General features: G+C 36.2%; 1 protein-coding gene across 1 annotated transcript in view; it reads right to left on the bottom strand.

Annotated features, from left to right (window-relative positions):
* The window catches only part of LOC145687709 (phospholipid phosphatase-related protein type 5-like), a 112,714-nt gene extending 96,747 nt beyond the window's left edge, over positions 1-15,967 (bottom strand). The window contains exons 1-2 of the mRNA XM_081761161.1: positions 15,893-15,967; positions 1,777-1,941 (exon numbers count right to left, since the gene is read on the bottom strand). Of these exons, the coding sequence (XP_081617287.1) occupies positions 1,777-1,922 (146 nt within the window). The 5' untranslated portion in view covers positions 1,923-1,941; positions 15,893-15,967. The remainder of the gene's footprint in view (positions 1-1,776; positions 1,942-15,892) is intronic.
* Positions 15,968-27,471: the final 11,504 nt, after the last annotated feature.

The raw sequence follows: 27,471 nt of genomic DNA, 5'->3' as shown, positions 1-27,471 counted from the left end.
GGTGTAGTAGCTCAAGGAAGCATTTGCGCATAGAGTGACTATTACTACGATGCTTAGACTCTCGAACTGAATCTTGTAACTAATATTCACCAAAATCCAACTCTCACGGTTTATTTACTTTCCTTGTGAGTGCATCACAACGAGAAGAATGCTTCACTTTTTCCGTGGAGGCGATTCACAAGTTATATGAGTCAACTTCGTGATGAATACAAGCTGCGATACAGGTAAATACAGTTCAACGCCATATTAATTAGGACAATAGAAATCTTTCAGATTAACGTCCCACGATTATGCCCTTTAGGTTAAGGGGGACAATGATTACGGTAAGGAAATGATGATGGAAGAGTTGGTGGAATGAGCATGTGGAGGAAACGGGAATACCGGGAGAACAGAAGCGATGTTGTCCTCCACAAACTTACTTGGCAAGGGATCCAACCAGATACCCCACGCACGGAGGTAAGTGCCCTACCACTGAGCCACCGTGCCATCCATATTACAATAGAACTTGGAAGATCATCCATGAAGAGAAAGCAACAAAGAAGATCCAGGATTTGAATGTATTAGCAAATTAAGATTGTGATTTTCCTCACACCAGTTAAATTATATTATACACACTCGTACAGTTACCTGCTATTGTTGTCTGGTTGTTTCTATACATGTGATCAAAAAATTGTTTAAACTTAATTTTAGGTAGTATTTGAGATTGTGTAGTCATTTCTCGTATATGTTGGTCTCTGGGTTGGTATAAGCCAATAGTTCTTTGTGGCGCGGCGTCCATGATGGCTTCTGTAATGCGGTTATTCGCATTTTCAATAGATTTGTGCTTCTGTGGTAATCGATAAATCCGTGATTAAGGCATCAAGAGTTGTTTGCTAATCCAATCAATTGGATTGTCGATAGAGGTTGACCGTTTTGTTGCTGAATTTATAGTGTACTTTTTCGATAATATGGAAGTGTACTGCAGCGTGATCTGAGCCGAAGGCAAAATTCAGGCTATCACTGGTAATAGAATGATATATTTTTGATAAGACTCGAACTTTATCAGGTTTAGTATTCTTCCCATTAGGGATTTGAGCCCGCCTTTTAAGATCTGGAATTTTAACCAAGAGCCAAGTCAATAAAAAATTGCCATTAGTGTTTGAAACAGGATTGTCGAGTAAGGTATGTTAGCTATTGATGTCGGTAGCTATAATAATTCGTTGAAACTAATTTTGAAAGTTAAGGATAATGTGAGTACTCTGTATGCTTAAGAAAGATGGGTATTAGATTGTGGTTAAACCGATTGCTCTGCATGCATATACGGTAGTGAGGGGAGTATGGAGAGGGTCGTTAAATTGTTGTGGTACAGGGTATTGGTTAAATTAGTTTATGATGGCGTAGAAAAATGGCGATATCCCCAGTGGCTTTAGCACTCTCATATTGATTATTGCGAAATCCTGGTATATAAATGAGATTCTTATTACTTTGAGTTTCATTAAGTTTGAATTTTATGATAATTTACATATGTTCGAAGTTCTGTAATTGCAATATTGTACATATTATTATTATTATTATTATTATTATTATTATTATTATTATTATTATTATTATTATTAAGTATTCTGCCTTTTGGCAGGTCCTGGAACTAATGAGTTTTTTCTTTTCTTCTTCTTAATTTTCAGTTTGGACCTGGAAATATTTCCACAAATTGTAATGAGGATTGACAATTAAATTTTATTTTATATAAAATTATAAGGTCGTATTAAAATAATAAAAAGAGTAGACATTTTTCCTTACCTCAGAAAAGAGGCAATTATCCCAACTAATACGATACAAAAGAATTCAAACAACACTCCAATTGTAAAAAATACATCTGTCTGAGAACATTCTTCTTCATCACCGTCTAAAAGTTCTTTCTTGGAAGGGTGTCGACTTCGCTGCATGGTACTTCAAATCATCTGCCTTTAAATGAAAGCAAACACATTGGTTTATTAATTTGTTACAAAACTTACGCTACATTATGTAGTTCTTAGGTACATAATAATCAAAAGTAATTCTAATGTCATTGTTGTTCCAGCTTGTATACTATATTAGAGTTTCTTGAAATAAGTTTATGAATTGATTTCTCAGATGGGATACATAATACTTATAAATCCAAATTAGTTAAAATACGGTACGTTTTAATTGTAGGAAAAAAAAGAAAATTTAGGTTTAGCTTGATTCATGTGCGTCTGCTAATATACGAGATACGAACTACGAAAGCATAGATCTTCAATGTACGAGTAGAGAACACTCGATTTCAGGAACTAACTGCAGATAGTAAAACCATTATCTATATTAATATTTGCTCACTTCCCATACTTTTTCTGTATTTGGAGTACTTCATTAATTTAAAAATGTATGTGTAAATACTTCCTGTTGGGAAGGGACTTTTTATTTCCGTTTGCGACTACACAATATATAAAAATGAATAAATCAGGGACGTAGTGTACATGGAAGCTGTGAAAGTGCCACTTCCTCTGGAAACAGAATAATATATTAGTATAAATAATAAATAATGATTTAAAAATATCGTAATAAATATTCAGAATAATAAGTTAAAAATAACAGCTTTCCTACATATCAAACCATGCCACATCGCTGGAATAAATCAGTTTCGTATGTTGCATAGTAAGGATCTTTCTCTATCTTAATTACATGAAAGTAAATTTTCTTTTTTAAAAAATCTTCCTTTGAATAATTAACCGTAGAAATCCACTTCCCACATACACGTACGTATATGGTATTGAATGTAGAAAATATTTAACTGAGATTACTAAATCTCTTTGTTATTCACATTTACGATTATTCCCACATTATAATAACAAGATGTAATTAGTGTTGTCCACAGGACGAAACGAAGAATAAAGTTTTCTTGTTTCGTTTGGTAATCTTTTGTCGAATTCTTGTCTCATCTTGAGTCTCGAAGAATTTTTTCTCGTGTCACCTTGATTCTTGAAAAGATTTTCTAGTTTTAGCTCGTATTGTACATTTATGAACAAAATTTGCCTTTATTTCCTTTTCAGTTTCATCTAGAAGTTATCCGAATTCTTCGCGACACGAGAGAGGTATACGAAGACTGTATTATTATTATTATTATTATTATTATTATTATTATTATTATTAAGTATTCTGCATATCGGCAGGGCCTGGGATTACTGATTTTTTTTCTTTCATTCTTAAGTTCCGCTCTGGAAATGTTTCTTCCATCGACAAGTTGTGTTCTTCCAACTTCTCACTTTCCTTCCATCTTTTCCTTTATAATGTTATGAAGAAGACAATTTCTTCGCGAGACGTGTTCAATCCACTTGGCCTTCCTATGAAGGATGCTGATTAAAAGTCTCCTTTTCTCTTCTACCCGTAACATCTTCGTTTGTTCCTGTCTTTGTCCACGCTATTTTCTTCGTCTTTCTCTAACATCACATTTCGAGGCTTTCTAAATATTTGTTCTCTATCAACTTCTTCTTTAGTCCGCTAACCTGTTAGTTAGGAGTGACCTTTTCTTAAGTGTTTCTTTGTTAACGGCAATTCTTGACCTGAACTCCTTGGTGCAGTAAGCATCTCTCGTCAAAAGACTTCGCAGATATTTGAAATATTGACCTTTTCAAGCTGTCTATGTTCTACTCTGATACGTGAGGGTATGTTTTCACGGGATATTCTGAAGACTTTCGTCTTTTCCATCTTGATTTCCACTCTATATCGTTTTGCATTGTCAACTATTTTATCTATTATCTTTTGTAGTCCTTCTTCAGTTTTAGCCAAAATAACCGCGTCATCCACAAATCTGACTTTATTAATGATCTCCCCTCCAATCGTGAAATTTCCAACTTCTATTATTGCTTTCTTTATTAAGCATTCACTGTAAACATTGAATGATTGAGGTAACGTACCACATCCTTGTCTAACTCCTCTCCCAATCTCTACACTATTGGTTTGTCTTTGATTCAAGAGCAACTTCATTATTTGTTCTGTGTACAGGCTGCAAACAAGTTGTCGATCCCTCCCGTTTATCCAGTTTCTTTAAATATTTTCACAAGTCTGCTCAATTGATCCGGTCGAAAACTATTTTGCCAGCGGATGAAGTACAAACACAATTCTCCCCTTGTGTCAAGAGCTCGTGATATAATTTACATCAACCCAATAAAATCTCTGGTGCCTTTTCCTTTCCGAAATCCAAATTTGGTCTTGTTTCAACATCTCTTCTCTCTTACCTTCCAGCTACCTGTTCAGTATGCGCGCAATAATCTTTCCAGAATGGGAAATAAGGTTAATGGCTCTGTGACCAATGCATTTCTTTGCCTGCTTTTCCTTAGATAATGCAACCATTGTAACGCCGAGAAAATTCTTTAGCCAATCTCCACTCAGGTATATGTTGTTAATAAGTGAAATCAATACTTTCATTGCACTTTCTCCTAATCCATTCAGCAAATCCACTTATAGTATATCATCATCTCCAGTAGTCTTCTCCCCTTACATGTCTTTGATGGCTTGTACTTCTTCACTTTTCAATCCTTTCACTTCTTCATCTACCTCTTCCTCTACTTCAATCGCAATATCTCTTTTGCGGTTCTTCTTGTTATGTAGATCTTTTATGTATTCTTCTCAGATTTTAAGTAATCAACTGACCTCAAGATGAACGAAAGACCAACTGAGCGCGATCCTATGTGAGAAATTGAATTATTCTACCAGTGACTTTTAATTCAAAGTGCCCTCCTCCGGCTAAGCTACATTATAGTCAAAGGCTGGCGTGTTTTCCTTTCTGCACGTGTTTGCAGATTCAAAACTTGCTTGGAGTACATAGCCTTACGCTTTAAATCAATAAAATGTATGCGACACAATAAAGATAAGAGCATATCCGTACCACCAAAGTAAATAAAACAAATTCCGCGAAAGACAATACAAATCTATACCTCAGCTAGTAATAGTAATAAATCTATGTGTCGACTCACAAAGTTAACTCCAAAGGTACGCGAAATAGCTTTTAGTCACATGATATCTGTATAGATTTAGGAATAAAGAAATGCAAGTTAATGTATATTCAGAGAGGAAAAGCAACAAACACAGAACGATTTCCTATTCATGAATATTGCAAAATAGAAAACTTTAGAGAAAGAGAACATTACAAACACCTAGGAATCATGCCACGACAAGACATCGAACACAACTTAATGAAACGTACGTTACAGAAAGATTTTCAGTCAAGTATTAAAATGAATCTCAGAACTTAGGTTAAATATCCTAACAAAGTTAATGTCATCAACACATTTGCAGAGCAGAATTGTGCTTAATAAAATGGACCAGGGCTGTAGTCGAGGGTACATGGCGGTACACGCCGTATTCCCTCTGTTTATTCTTAGTCATTAGAGTGTACTGTACCTTCTGCTTTAAAGCGTATAAACTCTTGAACATGTAGCTTCAAAATCACCGTGCTGCAAATAACAATTTTGTAAGGAATCAAAAGATGCACTTTTTTGGAGTGTTTTTAAGTAAACCAGTGCAAATAGCTCTTAAGAAAACTGTAGTGTTGAAGGTAAAGAATAAGATCTTTAAGGTAAAGTTATTTTGTTCAAGCTTTTAAGAATCTTTTAAAGTAGTTTTTATGTGATAAGTGTGGAGTAGGTTCAAGTTAAGAGATGTGACTAGCTCCAGAGCAGGAATTTATTCTTCCGGAGGAAGTTAGTGGTGGGTGTTCAAACTACTTTGTTCAAGTTGTTTATCTTTCATGTTGTTATTAGTGATATTTGAGGTATTTAAAATTGCTCTAGAGACAAGTGTGAGGACGATTAAAAGTATTATTGAGCAAACGGACGCAAGTAGCTTCTGGAAAAAACTTTGTCATGGTTAGTGTTACGTCTTATGTTTTTTTTTTCAGTGTTACTGTTGTTACAAGTTACTATTATTTGGATGTTATTATACACGAAGGAACCACAACACAAAATTGTTAGTTTTAGTATGAGAGGATAGATCGATGCCAAATGGTGCAATTTTGTTCTCAGAGCATATCCAAGCGTCTTGAAGATAGATGGCTGTGATATTTCAATTGCTTAAAACCTTGTTCCTTGCTGGAAAGACCAAATTTGTTATATATATTTTAAACTAAGGTGTGAATATTTTCAATATCACGCCAATGTCAATATGTAACTTAGAGCAATACAAAACCTATTAGTTGAAAAAAAAAAAAAAACACTTTATGTTATAATGATTTTATAGAGTTAAATTTGGGCACAATTTTCTTACTTCTGGCACTTCGGGCCCGACTTTTTCTGTTCCTTCCCAGGAAAGAGTTCGTTCCTTCTATTTTTTTTTTTTTTTTTTTTTTTTTTTGCTAGCCGCTTACGACGAGCACCCACCCAAAGGGTCACACCCTTTATTGAGGGATGAGGGAGGAAAGGAAAACTGAACGGAGGTAGGTAAATGGTGGATGGTTAGAAGCCAGTTTTTATTTATTTTTTTATTTCTATATAAAATCAAAAAACAATGTGGAGGGAAGCATCAATACGTAGCATCGGGACTGTTTTTGAGCTGCAAGGACATTATGGCCTTTGACCATAATCATATAATTAGAATGGAATGTGATGAGAATGAGGTGCAGTAGACATCACAACAACAGGGAGATGGTTAGAGTAGAAACATGCATGTTATCTTCTGATCCAGGGCTACTCTGGATCGTGATGTAGACAGTGAGAGGCCTAGTGAAATAGTAGGACTACTGTGCAGTTGATGGAAAAATGAAAGATGAATCAAGATGCGTGATGAAATCGGCTACGAGAGGAAGGTGAAAACTATCTGGCGGTAGGGAGTAGTAGTAGAGAGTAAAGAATAAAGATAAGGGAGTATGGCGAAGTAATGTCGTTTTACGGAAGGTGGCGTCGAAGTGCATAATGTCTAAGAGAAGCGGATGGTGGTTCTGGAAGCGCTGAGAGATGTATCGTAAGCGGAGAGTTTCAAGATGATAGAGAATATGGGGAAATGATGTACGGGCGTATAAATCACGGGTGGGGCTAGGAAGACGGCTTTGGAAAGCAAGCCGGAGGGCATGGCGTTCCAGAATTTGGAGGTGTTTGTAGGAGGGAGGAGCATCAGCCCAAGCTGTAAAGCCATAAGTGAGGACTGGTCGGAGGAAAGCTTTATAGGTATTCAGAAGTGTGGTAGCAGAAAGACTCCACGTGGTACCGGTCAGGCGACGAAGAACATTAAGGCGAGAATAGGCCTTCTGACAGATATACTTGAGGTAGGGAGTCCATTTCAGGTGTTGATCAAAAATAACGCCTAAGTAGGTGACTGTTTTACTGATGGTAATAGGAGTGTGCGAAATGTGAAGATGGAGGTTGGCGGGGTTACGATATACGCGGGACCGTTGGCCAGGTGATAAGATGATCGCCTGAGTTTTTGTGGCATTGATGGTAAGTCGCCACGTGTGGCACCAAGAAAGAAAGGAATCGATAGCGGGTTGGAGTAAGAGATTAAGGCGAGAGATCGTATTTCCTGTAGCAAGAAAGGCAGTGTCATCGGCATATTGAAAAAGAGTGACACTGGCGGGTAGAGTAGGAAAATCTGCGACATAATGAGGATAGAGAAGGGGTGAGAAAGCCGAGCCTTGTGGAACACCTGAGTGAAGGAAAATGGGATTAGATGATTGTTAATGGATACGTAGCTAAGGCGACAGGTTAGAAAGTGATAGATAAAACGAATGTAACAACAGGGTAGATTGAAGTGAAAGAGTTTATAGAGAAGGCCCAGATGCCATACCTTATCGAAAGCTTTATCGAGATCAAATAACAGAAGACAGGATGGTTTGGAAGTGTTGAACTGGTTGGTGATGAAAGTAGTGAGGCGGAGAAGTTGATCTGAGATGCTAAAGGTTCCTTCTCCATACCTATACCCATTTATGCTATTAATGGTGTGATTTAAGTAAGGAGTGTCATCAAGAAAATAGCATGTAATGCTTTTAGACTATAAAACAGTAATGTATTCTTTATATTTTAATTGAATTAATTAATATATGAGTTCTACATTCTTCATTAAAAATGCCTTCTATGACTTTTTCGGCAATCATGTATGATCACAAAACAGCGTATACCCTTTGAAAATTTTAGGACTACAGCACTGATAGGGACTGACTTAAATAAGTTCACACGAATAATCCGGACTTTAGTGTCAGAATTTACAATGAAAGACCCAAAAGCTATAACAGAACGATTACATTCCCGACAGAAGAAGAAATCTTTGGAATTGCAGATGTACGAGAGTGGATCAATAAGTAAACCACAAGTTATTTTTAACGTGACATTATTTTCTATAGTGATCTGGGGTGCAAAAATTGAAGAACTGCTTTGAAGTTCGCACTGTACTCGGTACTTGCTTGATCAGGTGTACCTTTAGCGGCAGAAGCGTGAACTACTGAGCTAAGGTAGACCGTGTGTTACAGTTGTCTACTTGTGAAGATCAGAGAGGTGTACTTTATTTCTTGTGGCCAAGAAGACAAAACCAAGTAAAATTCAGAAGAAAATTGTGTACGTGCGTGAGGAAAACTGTATAGACCGTAGCAACATTGCCAAGAGTGCAAATTCTTTGAAGAGAAAAATATGAATCTTCCAGATTTGCCACGGCCATTGAAAAGGAAATCCGTAATGACTGCCATCTTCTAACATTGTTGAACATGTTCAACATTTTGTGTACCTCATTCCTTATTGATCCCCTTCATACTAAATCTCCTTCAGAAACAGATTGGAGAATTTTCGCTCATATTTCATCAACAGAAAAATACCGACCATCTTTTCCATGTAATATGTAATACTGACTCAAAGGCAACATCACTCAATTTAGCCAAGAAAAAGTTCTTCAGAAACTATGTATCAGATGAACAAAAGCATAGCAAATAGAGAGAAAATAAATACGAAACCTAGAATAATCTAGAACAGGATTTCTCAACCTGTGGTAGTATGTCTGTGAGAAAAGTTGAGAACTCCTGATCTAGAAAACAGCAATACAGATACATGACAAATTTCCTGACTCAAAAAACTGGAATATTTTCTGAAATAATAGGCTTTATAATAGTCATTCAGGGTAGAGTTATACAAACCCGAAACTACTGTAAATATATGCTAAAGCAAGACATGCCGGATAAAAAATGCAGAAAATGTAGAGATACGACAGAAATAATTGAACATATGAAAGCCTCCTGTCGCGTAATGGCTTCCACGGACTATCTGAAAAGATACAACAATGTGACAAGAATCATTCACCAGTTTTTTGGCACATAACGTGGACCTAATCACTGATACCAAACCATACTACAAATATAATTCAAAATCAGTACTTGAAAGCGATAAATATATACTTCACTGGGTATGAGAAATCAGAACGGATATAACGGTGCCTACTAACAGGTTCGACATTAGTACCATCAATAGAACGGAAAAAGAGTTGAGTTGAGTTGATTTTAGTTTAGCGTCCCGTTCAGCAGCGAGGCTATATGAGACGTGGACCTACTGATTAACGTGGAATCCGAACCACATGAGCTCCCGCCGGGAATCGAACCCGGGACTCCCGCGCCAAAGGCGCGTACGCTAACCGCTTAGCGACGGAGGAGCTCAGAACGGAGAAAGAAGTACCTATCATACATGTCGCAGTGCCACTGACTTACAACGCACGTACAATATTTAGTACAAAATTAAGAAATATAAAGGCCTGGCAGCAGCGTCGAACTGACCTGCCGGTGCCTCACTGAATGATTTACGCTCCCTACCGCAATGGCTTTTTGGTCGAAAATAGTGAAGTGCCACTTGGTCGTTTTTTTTCTGAACATTGAATCCACAGAGATAAAGTAACCTATCTCTGTGAGTACTCTATCTCTGTGATTGTATCATATTCAACTATTTAATTTGGATTCCAGGCCTAAATTTGTACATTTTTACATACTTGGTTCTATAACGATCCCGTATGTGTAGGCCTAAATCAGAAATATTAAAAAAATCTTTAAGTTTTACGTCCCACGGTTATGCCGGTTAGGCTAAAGGAGACGGTGATTATGAGAGATGAGTGAAATGGTGGAATGAAGAAAGTGGGAAGAAACGGGAGAACCCCGAGAAAACCCACGAGCACGGTGTTTGTCCACCACAAAGTTCACTTGGCGGGGGCTGGGATCGAACCCGGTACCCCAAGCACCAGAGGTGAACGCTCTACCACTGAGCCACCGCGCCCCCCAGAAATATTAGTTAAAGCATTTATTTTCAAAAGTAAAAGTTATAAAAATTCCCTTCTTGAAATTTTGATGATTTGCTACGGTATCTGCGATTCGACAAATTTCCAACCCTGGTAGCTTACGGAAGGCAGAAAGTTACGGAAAGAAGGAAAGTGTTTTCATCGGTAATTAATGTGATTAAATTAATAAGAAAATAAGGCCTTGCTTTCCGAGAGAAAGAAAAAGGCACGTACAGCTTAATTGATCCAGATGTCAATCATGGGAACTTTCTACAAATCATTTTTCTTAGTGACTACGGTCATACTTTGAGCAATCATCGGAAGAAAGTTATTGAACAAAGCAAATCTTTTCATGGATCTAGAATAAAAGTGGATGAAAAAGGAAGTGGAAGGGGAAGCAAATAACATTTTTAAGAAAAAGTACAATATAAAATATTATCCGTGTTATTAAGAAAGAGATGCAGGACATTATTTGCAATGAAATTAGAAAAGCTAGCCAATTTTCCGTACTAATGGATATGACAATGGATGTGTCTAGTTTTGACCAGTCTGTAGCAGTAATTTGATATATTTTGGAATCAGAAGTGAAGGAAAGAGTAATAGGACTAAAATGTGTACCTTCAACAACTAGAGATATTCTCTTCCAAACCTTGACCGATACATTGAACGAAGCTGAATTAGATGTGACAAAGTGCATTTACCAATTCATTTGAGGGAGCTCCGAGCATGAGTGGTCAATACAACGTCAAGGCAAGGCTTCAGGAGTTAATCCCCAACCATATTTATATGCGGTGTTATGCCCATGTTTTCAACCTTGTGATTTGTGATATGGCGCAATGCCTTCCAGCTTCCATATCCTTCTTTGGATTACTACAGGAAACACACATTTCTCAAAGAGTCCTAAAAGCGCCCTAATATGTATATACAACAGAATCTTAGTGCACGTCTTGTTGTTATTGGAACGGTTAGGTGGAACAGTACGTATATTTGGTCGTTTTTATTATTGGGCAGAAGGTAGAGATGTTACATAGAGGATATCAGAGCCAGTCTTCACTGAACTTGCGATTACACTCTTCTTATTGGTAACTCCAATGAATTCAATCAAAAAGTTCGCAATGATGCCCTTTCATTGTTGAAGAAGTTCGTCTCCTACGAAACAATCTTAGTGGCTATGACGTTTTTACTAATATTTCAAATTACTAGTCCGTTATCAGATTACCTTGAAACTAAGACTCTTGATTATGTCCCAGCTTGGAGGTTCATTCCCGCTGCACAGGATAGTTTAAATAAAGCAAGGAATAAATTTGATAAAGTTAGTCTGGCAGCGAAGACTTTTGTAAAAGTAGTGTTAGAAAAGTGTCCTTTACTTGAAGATCTTTGGATTGAAACAGAGCTCTCGAATAGGAGAGTACCTAAGGTGAAGAAAATGAATGGCGAATTGGCATCTTATGAAATCAAAGGGAATACAGGAGAGAAGAGCTTCATTGTGTGTTTTCAATGTTGTCCTTGATAAATACAATCAAAGTATGACCAACCAACCGGATTTTGAACCACAAAAACCTTTATCTAGACTTGGCATGTTTTGATCCAAAGCGGTTTTCAGATTTAAAAGACGAACTATTCTCAAATGCAATGAACAAAATCTGTGAGTTAATTTCCAGCATAGATAAAGGGAAACTTATCGAAGAACTAAAATCATTTGCAGAGGTTTGGTCCAAGATATCGCAAGGAGGTATTCAGAGTGAGTATGATAGTGAAGAATTAACTAGTAAGTATGAAGAAGAAACAGAGTGGGATGATATTGAATCAGCGATGCAGGAAATCAAATTATAGAAACCTTGCAAGTCTTTTCTCACGTGTGCATTCAAAATTATGTATGAATACCGCTTGTATTCCTCATTTTATACAAAACTCTTTAAAGTGTACAATTCCTCTTTACGATCCTTCTTACAAAAGTAAGTTGTGAGCTAGCGTTTTTCAAACTCAAGATTAGTGAATCTAGACTAAGGGCGAATATCGGCCAAGATAACCTTGATTCGTTTTTGTTAATGCACCGTGAAAGGGATATACTAAGTAAAGTGAATAATGATGCCATAATAAACAAACTATCATGGTAGTGCAAAACTGAAAAGACTCCTAATGTAAGGTAAGAATATCTTTGTTCCTTGTCATGTAAACAGACCAAAGCGATAATAGTTGAATGCTATGTATATGTATAATGTGGCATTGCATCAATAGAAATTAAGCTGTATGAAACCAAAGTGAACTACCGTAATTGCATTTTCGAGCTGTCAAAAACTACGTATAAAACTTAAAAAAAAAAAAAAAACAGCTTGTCAGATGTCACAAAAAGGTATTACCATATTTTTACATCACCTTTTCATGAGATTTTATTTATCACTGTTTCAGAAAAAAAAAGATAAATTTTCACAAGTCATGAAATGAACATAGTTTACTCGTGGTTGCTGATAGCTTGAAAATGCATTTAATTCACTTTTCAGACAGTTCAGTTGAGGGCCCCAGAATATAAGGGATCTAAGACGTACATCACTTTTCCGATAAGATTTATTTATGCTCAGGAAAGGACTCTCCGCAGCACAATATGCAAACTAGAAGGTGAACCACATCACAGTCCACTCGAGGGCTACCGATAAGTGGATTGTGTCGTGGTTCACTTCCCAGCATATATATATATATATATATATATATATATATATATATATATATATATATATATATATATATATTTCACTGTGGAGAATCCGTTTTCTGGGACATAAATAAACCTTATTTCAATGCCTTGACCTCCAAGGTTCTTACTTTATGTTTGCTGTAGATGTTTTATTGAGTGTAATGGAATAAAACTGTGTGGTTTTGAAACTTGCATTTTGAGCGTGTGCGGGGATATTTTTGTATTAGGACTTTATGGTATATTACTGTTGACCAACCAGCTAATCCACATAGAATACATATATGTAATAAATGTCTCTATGTTAGAGAAAGTGTGCCCTCCTAATGATTTTAGATCTGAGCCTCTGACAGCTTCTCAGTCCGACCCTGCCTGGCAGATGAAATATAAAATATATTGGAAATATCAGAAAGTTATAGTAAGGCTAATCGTTATCTCGGTTACAGCTATTGTCTCTAAAAGCACTGTGGCACAATCGGAACAGAAGCGAAAAACATATTTTAACAAAAATATAAGTAATTTTGGATCCCTGTCATATGGTCAGGTACTTATTTGGAGAGAAAAATCTCCCCATAATCTGCACTTGTTACCTAGGTAAAGACGGCCGTCTTATTATTATTAAGTTAGAAACAAGATATAATAATAACAATAATTATATAATAAACATAATTCAAATAGCAATTTCATTGCATTTGCTGATAAGTTGATTGTTCTGGGATAGAGTCAATATTTTTTTTTTATTTGTATACTAGCAGCGTTCACCCCGCTTCGCTGCGGTCACCCCGGAACGCAATAAACTTTGTTACTTAGATAATTTTTACTTTTTCGCTTTCAAGTGATTTATAGCGCCTGTTAGTTATGTTAACCCGCCGAGTCACAGGGTCATGCGGGTTGCATATAAATACGTTTATTTTTATACCTATGATGAACTAATAACAAAGGATTTCTACGTATGGACACCTGAATGGTCAATTATCTCAAGACACTGGTAATTGAAAATTAAAGTGATATGATAAAAACCATCTAGGGTCCACATCCTAACAACCCCCCAAAAATGAAAGAAATCGGTTCAGCCGTATTAGCGTGATGAGCGGACAAAGGATTTTTTGTACGTATTTACACCTGATTGGTCAATTATCTCAAGACACTGGTAATTGAAAATTAAAGTGATATGATAAAAACCATCTAGGGTCCAAATCCTAACAACCCCCCAAAAATGAAAGAAATCGGTTCAGCCGTATTAGCGTGATGAGCGGACAAAGGATTTTGTGCGTTCTCTTTTATATATATAGATACATGCACCTTGTTACCATTATTTTGCTCTGCATGATACATTAATCCTAATAATAAACGAGTCCTCAAAAACCTGTACAGTAAACAGATAAAAATAACCTAAACTGCATGACACTTCAGATCTTCAAGAATACAATATAATAACCTGTCAATTTGTAAGATAAACAAAATGTTATTTCCGAAAGATGATATTAAGATAAAGGATATGATAACGCTATCTTTATTTTGAAACATTATACAAAAGTATACTATACATGGGTGCATATTTTGCGATTGTATACTAAAATACACAACGCACATCTGACATCACATCATAGGAAATGAAGGTGTTACTGATGACCTTGAACGCATTTACGATGATTCGCTTCTCCTTTAAACTGTAGATTCTAACCCCGGTGCTGACAAGAAGGCTAAACTTTAACAAAGCAATAACAAATTCCACTACAGATGTTCAAAAAATTCCAACTGAAAAAGAGCATCGTTCTTTGATTTTTAACAGAAGAAAAAAGGAAAAAGAAAAAAATATTAATCTATAATGACTATTTCTTAACCAGACTTTGTATTAATATCTAGGTTATAATAGCTTTAGTCACATAATCTACATGCAGTAAAATCAGCTTTTCAAAACATATAAAAAATAAATAAAATAATTAGCTCTACTGTAGATCTTGTAGATATTCATCGAGGCTTAATGCCATCAAAATATTATCAAAATAGAGCATTCCTGATTTTTTTTCGTGGTGAAATTGATTTCCAAGATCTTCTTTCTAAATTAAAACGCCATCAGTATTCCAATTTTTGGATCAAAAGATCCAATATGTTTCAATCAAAAATTTTCCTCAATGCCTTATATTTGGAGAACTACATATAGTGTAGCCAAACCAAACTATCACTTAACTCAGTATGGTGTGCTTATTCCGTAGAATATACGAAAACTCGATTTAGAGGCCGTTCAAAAATTTGGTGGCATCTGATACGAAAACTAATTATTGGGCGCCAAAAATTTTCTTTTAGGCGTTATATCTGGAGAACTATATACAGTGTAGCCAAACCAAACTATCAGTTAACTTAGTATGATGTGCTTATTCCGTAGAAAATAGAAAACTCGATTTAGAGACCGTTCAAAAATTTTGTGGCCCCTGATCCAAAAACTAATTATTGGCAAAGATCGCAACCTTTGATGCATTTTTGGATCATTCCTAAAATTCTTGGCCAAGATCACAGTCCGTTTGATCCATTTTTGTAGATCATTTCTAAAATAATTCTTGTTGCTTTCTACGAACAAACTGATCATACCATTGGAATCATTAATTACACTAAGTGTTACAGATCTAACTTTTCTGTGTGATTGAATCAATATTTTTTAAAGTAATAACTCCGCGCTATAGTGAATCAATGTTGTTTGTTTAACATCGCTTATGAGTAGCCAGGTCAACCATGCGTAGAGCCACTTTTCAGAAGGATATAAAATACATGCACTCCTATCGGAGATCGAACCAGGGTCTCTTGCACCGAAGATGATAATATTATCCATTTACCCATTTGCGAGCTTTCTATCACATAACAAATTATGTTATAAATGCTCTTATATTAAATTAAGACAGCTTTCGACCATAATTACTCAAACTAATTCTTATATTCAAGAGGATAACAACTACAGTATAACATACATTTATGGATGATACTTACCGAAATCAAATAATAGGTCTTACTTCTACGTAGGATAAATACGATTTGCGTCAAAATACCGATTGTGAACTTGAAAATTCGTCAAACAAAAGTGAAAATAATGTCAGGAATGTCATGTAGGCTTCAAAGGGATTTACGATAAGATTATCAGAAAACAGCTCATCTATCAACCTGCCAACGGATCAAGATAACACCTTTTATTGATCTCAATCGTAATGAATGAGAAAAACATCTCGCAGGTACATTTAACGATGCTTATGGCAATAATGAATTTTAACGTGAATAGTATTTTGTGATTTGATTTCCGTAGCCATCATCAACTGAGGCCAAAATATACTAAATCCATTCCAGTATATCTTACAAGGAGAAGGCACAATTTGGTAAGTGAACTTCAGGGCCATTTTTTGCGAGGTGGCAGCGCAAATTTAAAGAATTAATATTACAAACTGGGAGAGCGCAGTGGCCAAAAATCACGGAGAAAAACCGTCTTAAAGTTTTCAACTCGACGCATATATCGTACGACGCTCAAACTTATCAAGTGACGGCGTGGCACAGTGAGAAGAATCAGCGATTCAAGTGTCAAAGGGTCCCGATTTCGATTCTCGTTCGAGTTAAAATTTGTTTTTGTTTCTTTGCTTCAGCCAATAAAGTAGGCATTTGTAACTATAAGTAAAATATTAATTCACCATATGTTTATAATAAAAAAAATAGGAATTTTAAAATCACTTGTAAAATCTTTCTATGTTCCATGTTAACTAGCAAGAAAATTTAATCTATTCCGTTAATATGCTGATATCACGAGTTGTATTATGGTTACGATAGTCAACGGCGCCGATTTCTCTGTTAATTGGGGGGGGGGACATTCATAAAAAATACATACAACAATACATGTAACAATAAAAAATACACATTCATAAAAATACATGGGTCCCACATGAGCTTGGGAGTACGGCCCCCCATGATCGGTGCTCTTGACGACAGTCGTTGTGGAATAAATGTTCTTGAAGCTTCGTGTCTACATCTGTTGACAGTGTGCGATTTACAAAGGAGTTGATGGGGAAAATCCCCTTTGCTAATACTGGATGTTGCTATAACCAAAGCAGGTTTCCTCCTCATTCCCCTTGTAATTCTCACACTGTCAACAGATGTAGACACGAAGCTTCAAGAACATTTTTTACACAACGACTGCAGTAACAATAATAATTACGGAAGAGATTAAATTTTGTTCCTAGTTAACATGGAACATCAAAAGAATTTACAAGTGACTGAAAATTTCTATTGCTTTATTCATTATAAACATATGGTGAATTAATATTTTACTTATAGTTACAAATCCCTACTTTATTGGTTGAAGCAAAAAACAAGAAAAAATGTTTGACTAGAACCCGGGACCCTTGGCACTTGAACCGCTGATTCTTCTCACTGTCCCACGCCGTCACTTGACAAGTTTGCGCGTCGTACGATACATGCGTCGAGTAGAAAACTTTAAGACGGATTTTCTCCGTCATTTTTGTCCATTGCACTCTCTCAGTTTGTAATATTAACTCTTCAAATGTTCAATACCACCTCGCAAAAAATGGCTCTGAAGTGCACTTACCAAAGTGTGCCTTCTCCTTGTTAGAGGACAATGAAAGTAGATTTTAAAAAAGAAATGAATATTTTTGTTTCCCATCATTAAGTACGTTATAATGATATATAATCAACATTTTAAGTAATAGAGTTTTGAACAAGAATTTCAGGAATGATCCAAAAAATTACATCAAAAGATTGCGATCTTGGCCAATAATTACTTTTTGGATCAGGGCAACAAAATTTTTGAATGGCCCCTATATCGAGTTTTCGTATTTTTTTGCGGAATAATCACGCCATACTGAGTCAAGTGATAGTTTGGGTTTGGCTACACTATATGTAGTTCTCCAGATATAAGGCCTACAAGAAAATATTTGATGGAAATATATTGGATCTTTTGATCCAAAAATAACACACTGATACTCAACTTGTTTAAATATTTTTTAAAATTTATTTCCTTATTTATTTTTTACATTTTATGGGTAATATTGCTGTATTTGATAAGTTAAATAATTTGGGGATAGAAAAATGACAGTCATGTCATAAAACTAGTTATCAAAACCCACAAAATATGTTAATCAAAACTGGTTAACAAACATTCACAAGGCGGTATATAACTGGCACTTTCTTCATTCAAATAAACGTAGGCTATTTCCGAATGGATTTGAACTTTTAAAGACACCATTGACCGTGAGTTAACGGATTTTGGAGCGCAAGTTCGTCACCAGAGATGAAGAGTACCACATACGTGGTTTCTTTTCCCTATTATTCCAAGTGACGGATCTACGGGGAGAGACTCCTCCCAAAAAATAAAGGTTATTATTTTTATTTTCAGCAATTATTCATTAAGGAAGACAAATACGGTCTCTTTCAGATCGGTCCAATCAATGTGGTGCAAATGTGACAAAGCTTAATCAAAATAGATAGTACTTAATACAATGATATCAATTGAATTGTTAGAATGCGTTTCTCATTCCTTAGGCTGGTCGCGATAAAAACTAGAGGATTCATGCTTTGCACGAGTTGTTTGCACCCTCGGTGGAAGGAGAGTAAGATGTCCCAAATTTTTAACTAAAAATTTATATTGTAACCTTGAGTAGTACTGGTCCCCGTATATGCAGCCGAGTCAGCAAAATTTTTCTCGATTCTGATTGGCTGATAGAGGTCACGTGATTTTAGGCCCCGCCCACGCGGGAAATTCAAATTTAGTCACGCCCCCGGTCACGTGGTGTGACGTCATGAGTCACCCTGCGGGGAATCCCTCACTCTCTTTTATGACAGGGATTTTGAAATTTGTTCCCTTTTACGGGTAAGATGAGTGCTTTGGTATCTCGATGCTGATTGGCTGATAGAGGTGACACGATCTTAGGCCCTGGGATTTTTGAAATTCGTACCCTTTTACGGGTATCCTACGAGTACTTTGGTACATGGATTCTGATTGGCTGATAGAAGTCACTGGAAATTCAAATTCTCAGGTCACATGGTATGACGTCATGAGGTCAGATGATTCACTCTTAACCGTGATGTAGAATTTCGTTCCCTTTCATGGTTACCCTTTTTGGTACCAAGATGATGTACTGAATTCACATTAAAGATTATTGTTTCCTGTTATTGGTAAGATTGTTAACATCTTTCTTACCTTGATGAAGAAGGAGCCCCACCTTATATGTTCACGTGTGGAGAATGAGTACAGAATCTTGTCCTTAAATTAGTATGTCTCTGAAAGGATACATTTATTCTCTAACAATGGTGAAAGAGGGGATATCCTTGTCGCTTGTAGTAGAACTCTTACAAAACATTGTTGTGAGTTTGAGCGATTTCGTAAACGCTCAGCGTTTTGTTGTTCATAAAGCACTTCGTTGATGGAAACAGTGTTGCCAGATTTTTAAAATCTAAACTGCTCCGATTCTTTACGAAATGGTTCTGCAGAGTGTAAGAAGTTTCAAAACTAAAAATTTTTCGAACAAAAAAAAATTAAACAAAATTTTTCGAACCAAATAAATTTGAAACTAAAATATTTCAAAACAAAATTTTTTCAAACTAAATTTTCAAACCAAAATTTTCGAACGAAAAAAAATGAAACCCAAAAATTTGAAACAAACAATTTTAAAAAAATCGAACTAAATTTGAAAAAATTTTTCGAATTAAAAAATTTGAAACTAAAAACTTCAAAATTTTTCGAACAAAAAAATTAAAATTTCAAAACTATTTTTTCGAACTAAAACTTTCATATATAACTTCAAACTTAAAAATTTCACGCAAAACTTTTCGAAATACGTTTTTCAAACGAAAAATTTTAAACCAAATTTTTGGAAAAATAAAAATAAAAATCCTAACAAACTTTTTCTCGAATCATAAATTTTCGAACTACAAATTATAAATCTAATTTTGGATATCTAAAATTATTTAATCAAACTTTCCTCGAAGTTAAAGTTTCAAAAACTCAAGATTTTCGAATTAAAAATTTAAAATCAAATTTTGTAAATTAAAACCGTTTTGAAAAACTAAAAAGAAAAATGCTAACAATTTTTCCTCCAGGAATCGAACTCGGGTCTTTTAAACCAAAGACACGTACGCTAACCGCTTAGCTATGAATGAGTTCGGTTTTAATCGTGCTTGGTGGGTTTCGAACCATGGTCCCTGAAAGGATACACTTATACTTTAAGATGTGTAAAAGAAAGTAAATCTAACAAGTGTAACGTTTCCGTTCGTGAATTAAAATAAAATGCTGAAAGACTTCTTTGTATGTTGACATAAAATCATATATGATTGAAATGAAAACGTCAGCGGATGCTGTGTCGTATTACTTTTGTTTTACTACGAACGTGTCAGCATGATTCATGAAAAGCAAAGCAAGCTCTTATTGAATATGTGGTAATTGAAATAATGCATTGTTTTGATATCACAATTTACGAAAGGTAGTGACATGATCCGGGCAGAAAACATTCAGGCTGATGTTATGATCAGAATTGCGATACTAGATGATGTAATAAGGATTTCATAACTATTGAGAAACGTGAATGACGTCACGACCGATTGTTAGAGGAAAAGGTTTAAATATGGGCTAGGGTTTAAAAATGGGCTACCAGCAATATCTGCTCTCCACAGTGCGGCACTCAGGTGGAAACTGTAAGAGCTCGTTATTTGTATACACAAAAGACGAGGCAGCCAGTGCTGCCAACCTGTGGGTAAAATCCCATATCGTGGGAGTTTTTGACCTTATTTTCTCGGATAGAGATAATAAGCAGCTTATATGGGTTTTTTCGAGAAGATCGAAATTTACGGCTTATTCATTTCGACATTGTAAAAAGTGATTAACACAGAGAAATTTAATTTTTTAATATTATAGCATACGTTTAATTAGTATAACGTGGGAAATTCGCACATAAAATGGAATTTTTTGCCACTCGACATGTGATTTCATATCGTCAGGTTGGCATCATTGCGAGGCACCAGTTGGCGGCGAGATCGGAGCATGTGTACTTGTGTTTGTTAGCTGTTCAGCGCGCAGAAGACAATTTCGTCGTGCTAAAAGTTTTGTAGGTATGTATATTCTTTACGTTTCTTGTTTCCATACATGCTTTAAACCAATTGCCTGATATGAACTGTATTCCTACTATATATCGTTTATAATTTGCATGTTTAAATCGTAAGTATTTATAAGGATACACCATCAAAACATTTCAAAACAAATTGGCGTCATTCTTTAAATATGGGCTACAATGGCTGGTCTAAATAAGGGCTAGTAGTCCATTTTTAAACAACATGTTTCCATGTCTGGTACTGGGAGCTAATATAAGTTTATGTACATTTTCAGGATGCCACGATCGAAACCAAACTATCAAGCATCAGGAAGACGCAAGAACTGGAACAAAGATGATATGGAGAAAGCAATAACAGAAGTTAGAGCTAAGAGAATGGGAACCAAGAAAGCATCAATGATATTCAATGTTCCTCGAACAACGCTTCAGAGGCTTTCTAAGCAAGATTCAAGATCACCTTTGCTAGCAGCAGAAACTTTCTGGGAGACGAACTTGAGAAGATGCTAGTTTCTTACTTTTTACTGAGAAAAGACTTTTTGGTTTCACAATTGCTGATTTAAAAAGAATGGCCTATCAGTTGGCTGTAAAGAATAACTTACCACACCCATTTGTAACCACTGAAGCGGGAAGAACTTGGGCAGACCTCTTTCTCCAACGTCATAAGGATGTATTATCCTTACGCAAGCCGTGCGGTACATTTTCTCGTGCACTAGGGTTCAACAAAGAAAGTGTCGGAAGATTTTTCCAACTCCTTGAAGAAGCGTTTGAGAGGAACAATTACCACCTGACAGGATATTCAACGTAGATGAAACGGGACTCACCATTGTGCAAAGTAAAATTCCGTACGTCTTAGCAAGAAAAGGAAAAAGACGAATTGCCGCTTTGACGTCCGCGGAAAGGGGATCTACAGTGACAATTATTGCATGAATGAGTGCCAGCGGATATTTCGTGCCACCAGCTGTGATATTTCCAAGAAACAATATGTCTGAACAGCTAATGCGAGGATGTCCTCCAGGATCTATTACTTTTACTTCTCCATCTAGATGGGTTCACGCCAATATCTTCACAAAATGGCTCCTCCATTTTGTACAGAAGATTGTCCTAATAGCAAGGTCACCAGTTCTATTTATTTTGGATGGACATTACAGCCATGCTCGGAACATGGGGCGTGATTGATATAGCAAGAGATAATCACGTGACCATAATTTCGCTACCTCCTCACTCCAGTCATAAGCTTCAACCCCTGGACAAAACTTTCATGGGACCTCTGAAGGCCTACTATAGTGAGGAGCTTAGAATGTGGATCCGTTAGCATCAAAGGCCAATCACTCCGTATGGCATGATGGAACCTTTTGGTAGAGCGTATTTGAAGGTACAATCAGGCGAGATAGCAGTGAATGGCTTCAAGATAACTGGGATTTATCCTCTAAACAAAAATATCTTCACAGACGTTGACTTCATTGCAGCCAAAGAATGTCAAGGAATGCCACAAACTGAGGCAATTGCAGAAATCCCAACTGGAATAGGATCTACAGAATTACCTGGGCTAAGTAACCAGTAAGTTGAACCATCATCTTCGGATTATTTCTCTGGATTGAAGAAACCTACCTTTGGAGCGAAGACACAGCTATCTTCTGTGTCACTTCGCACCGTAAGTGACAAAACATGCTCTTGGACGTCGTCCTTAGGTGTTGTGACACCTTTCGACATTTCACCACTTCCTGCAATTAAGAAGAAGGTTACTAACCGAGGTCCGAATGCTGCAGGAACTTCCTGCATAACAGGTTATCCATACAAATGTGCTTTGTCCGCCTCGATAGCAAAGTCAACAACGAAAGGAAAACAGGAAAAAAGGCATTTGGATTTTGAAAACTCTAAGGAAACCATAGAAGAGGGCAGTGAAAATCTAAGAAAACAAGGTTGTTCCAGGAAAGCAGAGGGGGAAAATGGATGTAAACGGAGAAGAGTAGAAAAAAATTCAGAAGTGGGAAAGAAGAAAGATAAAAACCAGGAGTGTAGTGATTCAGAAGATGAAGATTGTTTTGGTGTTAAACTAATTGACAGCGAGGAAAGTGATATTGAACTCCCGATAGGACAGAGAATTCCAGAAAAGAACGATGAAAACTATATGTTTTGTGATACGAAATTTTCAGAGGACCGTCCTAACGAATTGTGAGTTATGTGCCAAATGTGTTTGATGTGGGCACACACTGAATATGGGGGTGCAGATGCTGATATATACATATGTGATTTTTGCAAGTAGGACGTTCATTTGCATTTGGATTAATCTTTCTGTTTGATTTGTATTCTTCTAAGGTCTATGTATTTATTTTCGATTTTAAAAACTTGGACTCATATTTAGACCAGTTTTTAAAAACTTACATTTTGGAGCTCCTAAAAAAATTAGTTTTTTGCAAAGAAATATGTACTTTTTATTTACTTTATAATATTTGTAGTAAAGAGTAATCTTTGGAATATATTATTGAACATTGAAACTTTCAGTTATATAAATTGTTTGAAAATAAGAACGAAAATAAAAGTGGTAGACCATATTTAAACCTTTTCCTCTACACATCGTTTTGGTTCGTGATTCATGACGATCTCAATATTGAAAGCAGTGTTTTGATTGGTTCGTTATGATGTCATTTATGAATTTCCTCGTTTCTGATTGGTTGATGGTGACGTCGTTTTCATAGCGACCTAAATAAAAGTCGAAATTTCATTTTTCAAATTCTACACCACCCTCAAGTGAAGAAGGTGTAATTTTTATAACAGTGTCTTTATTTCAAACTTTACTTCGGCAAGTTTTCGTTCATTGAATCTGAATTAAGTTCATTGAGATTTTATCCTCAAACAAGTTTCGAAAACCGTGTTATTCAATATCAATGGGGTGATGAGATTCGTAAACTACGCATGAGGATGACATTGTTATCACTAACACACTGTTATCAATTTTACTTTTTTAGCATGAAATATCGTTCCCTTTTGACTATGGGAGAACAAATAAATGATCGTGGATTAATTAGGGAGTGGGAGGAAACAGGGGCACGATATTGTTCATCATTAACTGGGGGACAGAATTAGAGACCTAACGCACCAACGGATCATGCCCTTTAAAATTATCATTTTCATGTCAGCGGTGTGTACGCTAACCACTTAGCTTGGTTTTGAAAAGAATGCATGAGAAATTGAGAGGGGAAATGTACACCAATTTTGAAAACTACGTCTGAGAATAATATTGTTCGATTCCCTTTGAAACCGTTGTTTTATTTGATTTTAGTTTAGCGTCCCTTCAGCTTATCGTGATATTCGAGCAACCACCCTGTATTGAACCAGGGCCAGAGATGTGTACGCTAACCACTTAGCATAGTTTTGAAAAGAATGCATGATAAATTGGGGGAGGAATGTACAAAGTTTCGAAAACTACGCATGGGAATAATATTATTAAATATCATAAAAAGCTCGACAGCGTCCCCTTTTAACAACGAGACGTGAACCTACAGTTTAACGTGGAAAGCAAATCCACCTAGGATTGAACCATGGTCTCCCACGTTAGAAGCACGTACGCTAACCACTTAACTATGAGGGAAAAGAGTGCATGAATATTTGGTTTAAAAGTTTTACACTATACAGATTTAGTTTTTTTACAATTACATATGTGTAACGTTAATGTTTGATGGTTCTCTTAAACTTGCAAACGCATCATTTTAAAGTTGAAAAAAATGCTTACGCTTACTCTTTCGCATCCAACAGCAGTTAAAAGATTCATTCATTTCATGCATTCTTTTTATCACTACAGAATCGTAGGTCAGTTACATGCTGATATCATGTATATTACTTGGTTTCGAGTTTGATTTCCAGTATGACAGCAATAAAACACTCGTTTCAGTATCATAATTATTTAAGACATGGTATCCGAAAAAAACTTTGATATCTAGTACGTGTACTTTAATAATGGGACACTGAACACCCACCGGGAATCAAACTCAGGACCTTCACATGAATTGCTTAGTTAAGAATTTAACGTAAACGTTAAGATTTCCTGTTTACCAGTTGATTAAGATTTGTCTTTCTTTCTTTTGTAGAAAAAAGATTCAATTAACGCTGCTCAATTCCTTTTCGCCCTTACATATTTTTATCGCAATTGTACCTGTTTGTTTTTCCCGTTCTACCATGGCCGAATCGGGTTTCATCGTTCTCAATGAAGTCACTCATCATTATAGACGATTTAAAATTGAGAGCAGAATGATGGAAATCCAATTTATCGCACCACCTGCAGGAACCGATATTATCCAATAGGTACACAACAGTTTTCAAGCAATGCTTGGTTACCTATTAGCTAATGTCGACGATGATGCGATGGTAGGTTTATCGGTAATATCTCCACAAACACCAATAAGCGATTTTGGGTAAGCTATCACCAGCCTCGAAACCTGACAGTGCAGACGATGTGGGCCTCGTTCGAAAGAGTCTTGCAAAGCAACAATTCGTTTCTCCTTCACGAACCATTCGCCGTTTATTTTCATCGTGTGGATATTCCAAGTGGCTATGGTGGTCTGCGGCGGTGGTGTACTAAATAATGAAGAATTGCTACGAAGCAAAAAGGGGATTGTACGCATAAAAATCAAGATTCAAGGTGTCTGGTGTACGCTCTTGTAGTGGCTATTGGTCTGAAGAAATACAAGAATGTAAATATGAAACGATATACACAGTATCAACATCAATCTAAATGTGTTGTGGACCAAGAAGTGGATGCTTTATGTACAAATGCAGGAGTGAATTTGGACCGTGGTGCCAGTGTAAATGAAATTCGACAATTCCAGTCTTATCTTAAAGAATATAAATTACAGTGTATACTAGTTTCTCAGGCCGTGACATCATGTACGAGGGGCCCAACGTTGAAAATCACTCCCATAAATTTAATTTGTTTGGCTGGTCATTTTGATTTTATCCAATCTTTGACGGCTTGTTTCGCCACCAAGTTCTACTGTGAAGCATGCCATAAAAATACAGTGGACGTAACAGACATGTAAAAAATCGTCCTGCAACATATTCGAAATGTTTACAAAGATCTGTATGTGACAAGAACCAAACGCCGATATTGTGCAACGATTGCAATCGTCAATTTTACGGCGAAGAAAGTTTTAATAATCATCGGAATGCTCCATATCATCAAGGGGAACCTGTATGTAAAATGATGAAGCAATATACTAGAGTAAGGCCGCGCTAAGAAGAGCTCTGACAGCTCTCACGTGCGATCAAGCGCGGTTGCCACGTTTATCTTCCGTAACAATGCAATATAACAAGGAGCACATTTTGTGGGAAAAGAATCACCTATGTATTACAACAAAAATATTTAACATTATGCCTGACGAAAGTATTAGTCAAAAGAAACAAACAAATTAGTTTGCGTTAAGATAGTTTACAAAATCGTAAAGAAAACAACTGTTACTTCTAAACAGATAGGGCCTTATGCAGAATCGTTTTGACGTATGATTAGCGTCATACTAAATGTCTGACTACTGCATGGAAACATATGTTAGTCGAACTCTTCAGTATGACAGCGAGCTTCTTGGTGGCTAAGCGGTTAGCGTACGCCTTTGACATGGGAGACCCTGGTTCGATTCCTGACGGGAGTTTATGTGATTCCACGTTAATCAGTAGGTCCACGTCTCATATAGCCTTGGTGCTGTAAGAGACATTAAATTCAAAATCAACTCAACTCTTTAGTATGACACTAAACACGAGTCAGAACGACTCTGCGTAAGACCCATAATGTTATATCTTTTTTTTTAAAAAAAAAATGAAAACTACTTACGTTAGAGAATGGCTTTCAATTGTAGGCAATTTAATTTCGTTTACTGTAGAAATCCTACACTTTTTTCCAAGGGTGGATAAAGTTTCCGTCGGTTCAGCGAGGTCTTTCGGGCACTCCTCTTTTGTCATTCTTTTCACAGTTGTAGGGTTAATGTATAAAGCTGAATCTACTCTTTCAATCACTTTATTCAATGGCAATAAAGGACTGTCGTTACGTTCATTTTGCAAATATTCTCTAAGATTAAACAGAAATTCCCGTGCCTGACTTTTCAAGGTCACCCCCTCTCCGCACTTCAGGCACTGTGTTCATAAACATACACATACATACACATACTAAATTTATATTTTAGGTCTATGTGAATGTTCCACTGATGAATGAAAATAACAACGATTACACCACAATATTCACACCAATGCACTGAGATGATAGCACAAAAATCAAAACAACCTGACAACACAAAAAACTTTCACAAGTAAGAGTAGGTATAAATGCGACAACACTGTTCTGTTACCATGGAAACAACCTAGTGTTTCCAAATGTATTTCTGTGGGGTCTCAACCTATCCTCCCCTTCACATATTGATGAAAAAAATGTCTTCTACGAAAAGACAAACATAGCTGGATCATGTTCGTTACTTTCCAACTACTCTG

The sequence above is a fragment of the Thermobia domestica genome, chromosome 6, assembly GCF_964235325.1.
Source record: "Thermobia domestica chromosome 6, izTheDome1.hap1.1, whole genome shotgun sequence".
NCBI classification, from domain to species: domain Eukaryota; kingdom Metazoa; phylum Arthropoda; class Insecta; order Zygentoma; family Lepismatidae; genus Thermobia; species Thermobia domestica.
This window is presented reverse-complemented; position numbering and strand designations above follow the sequence as displayed.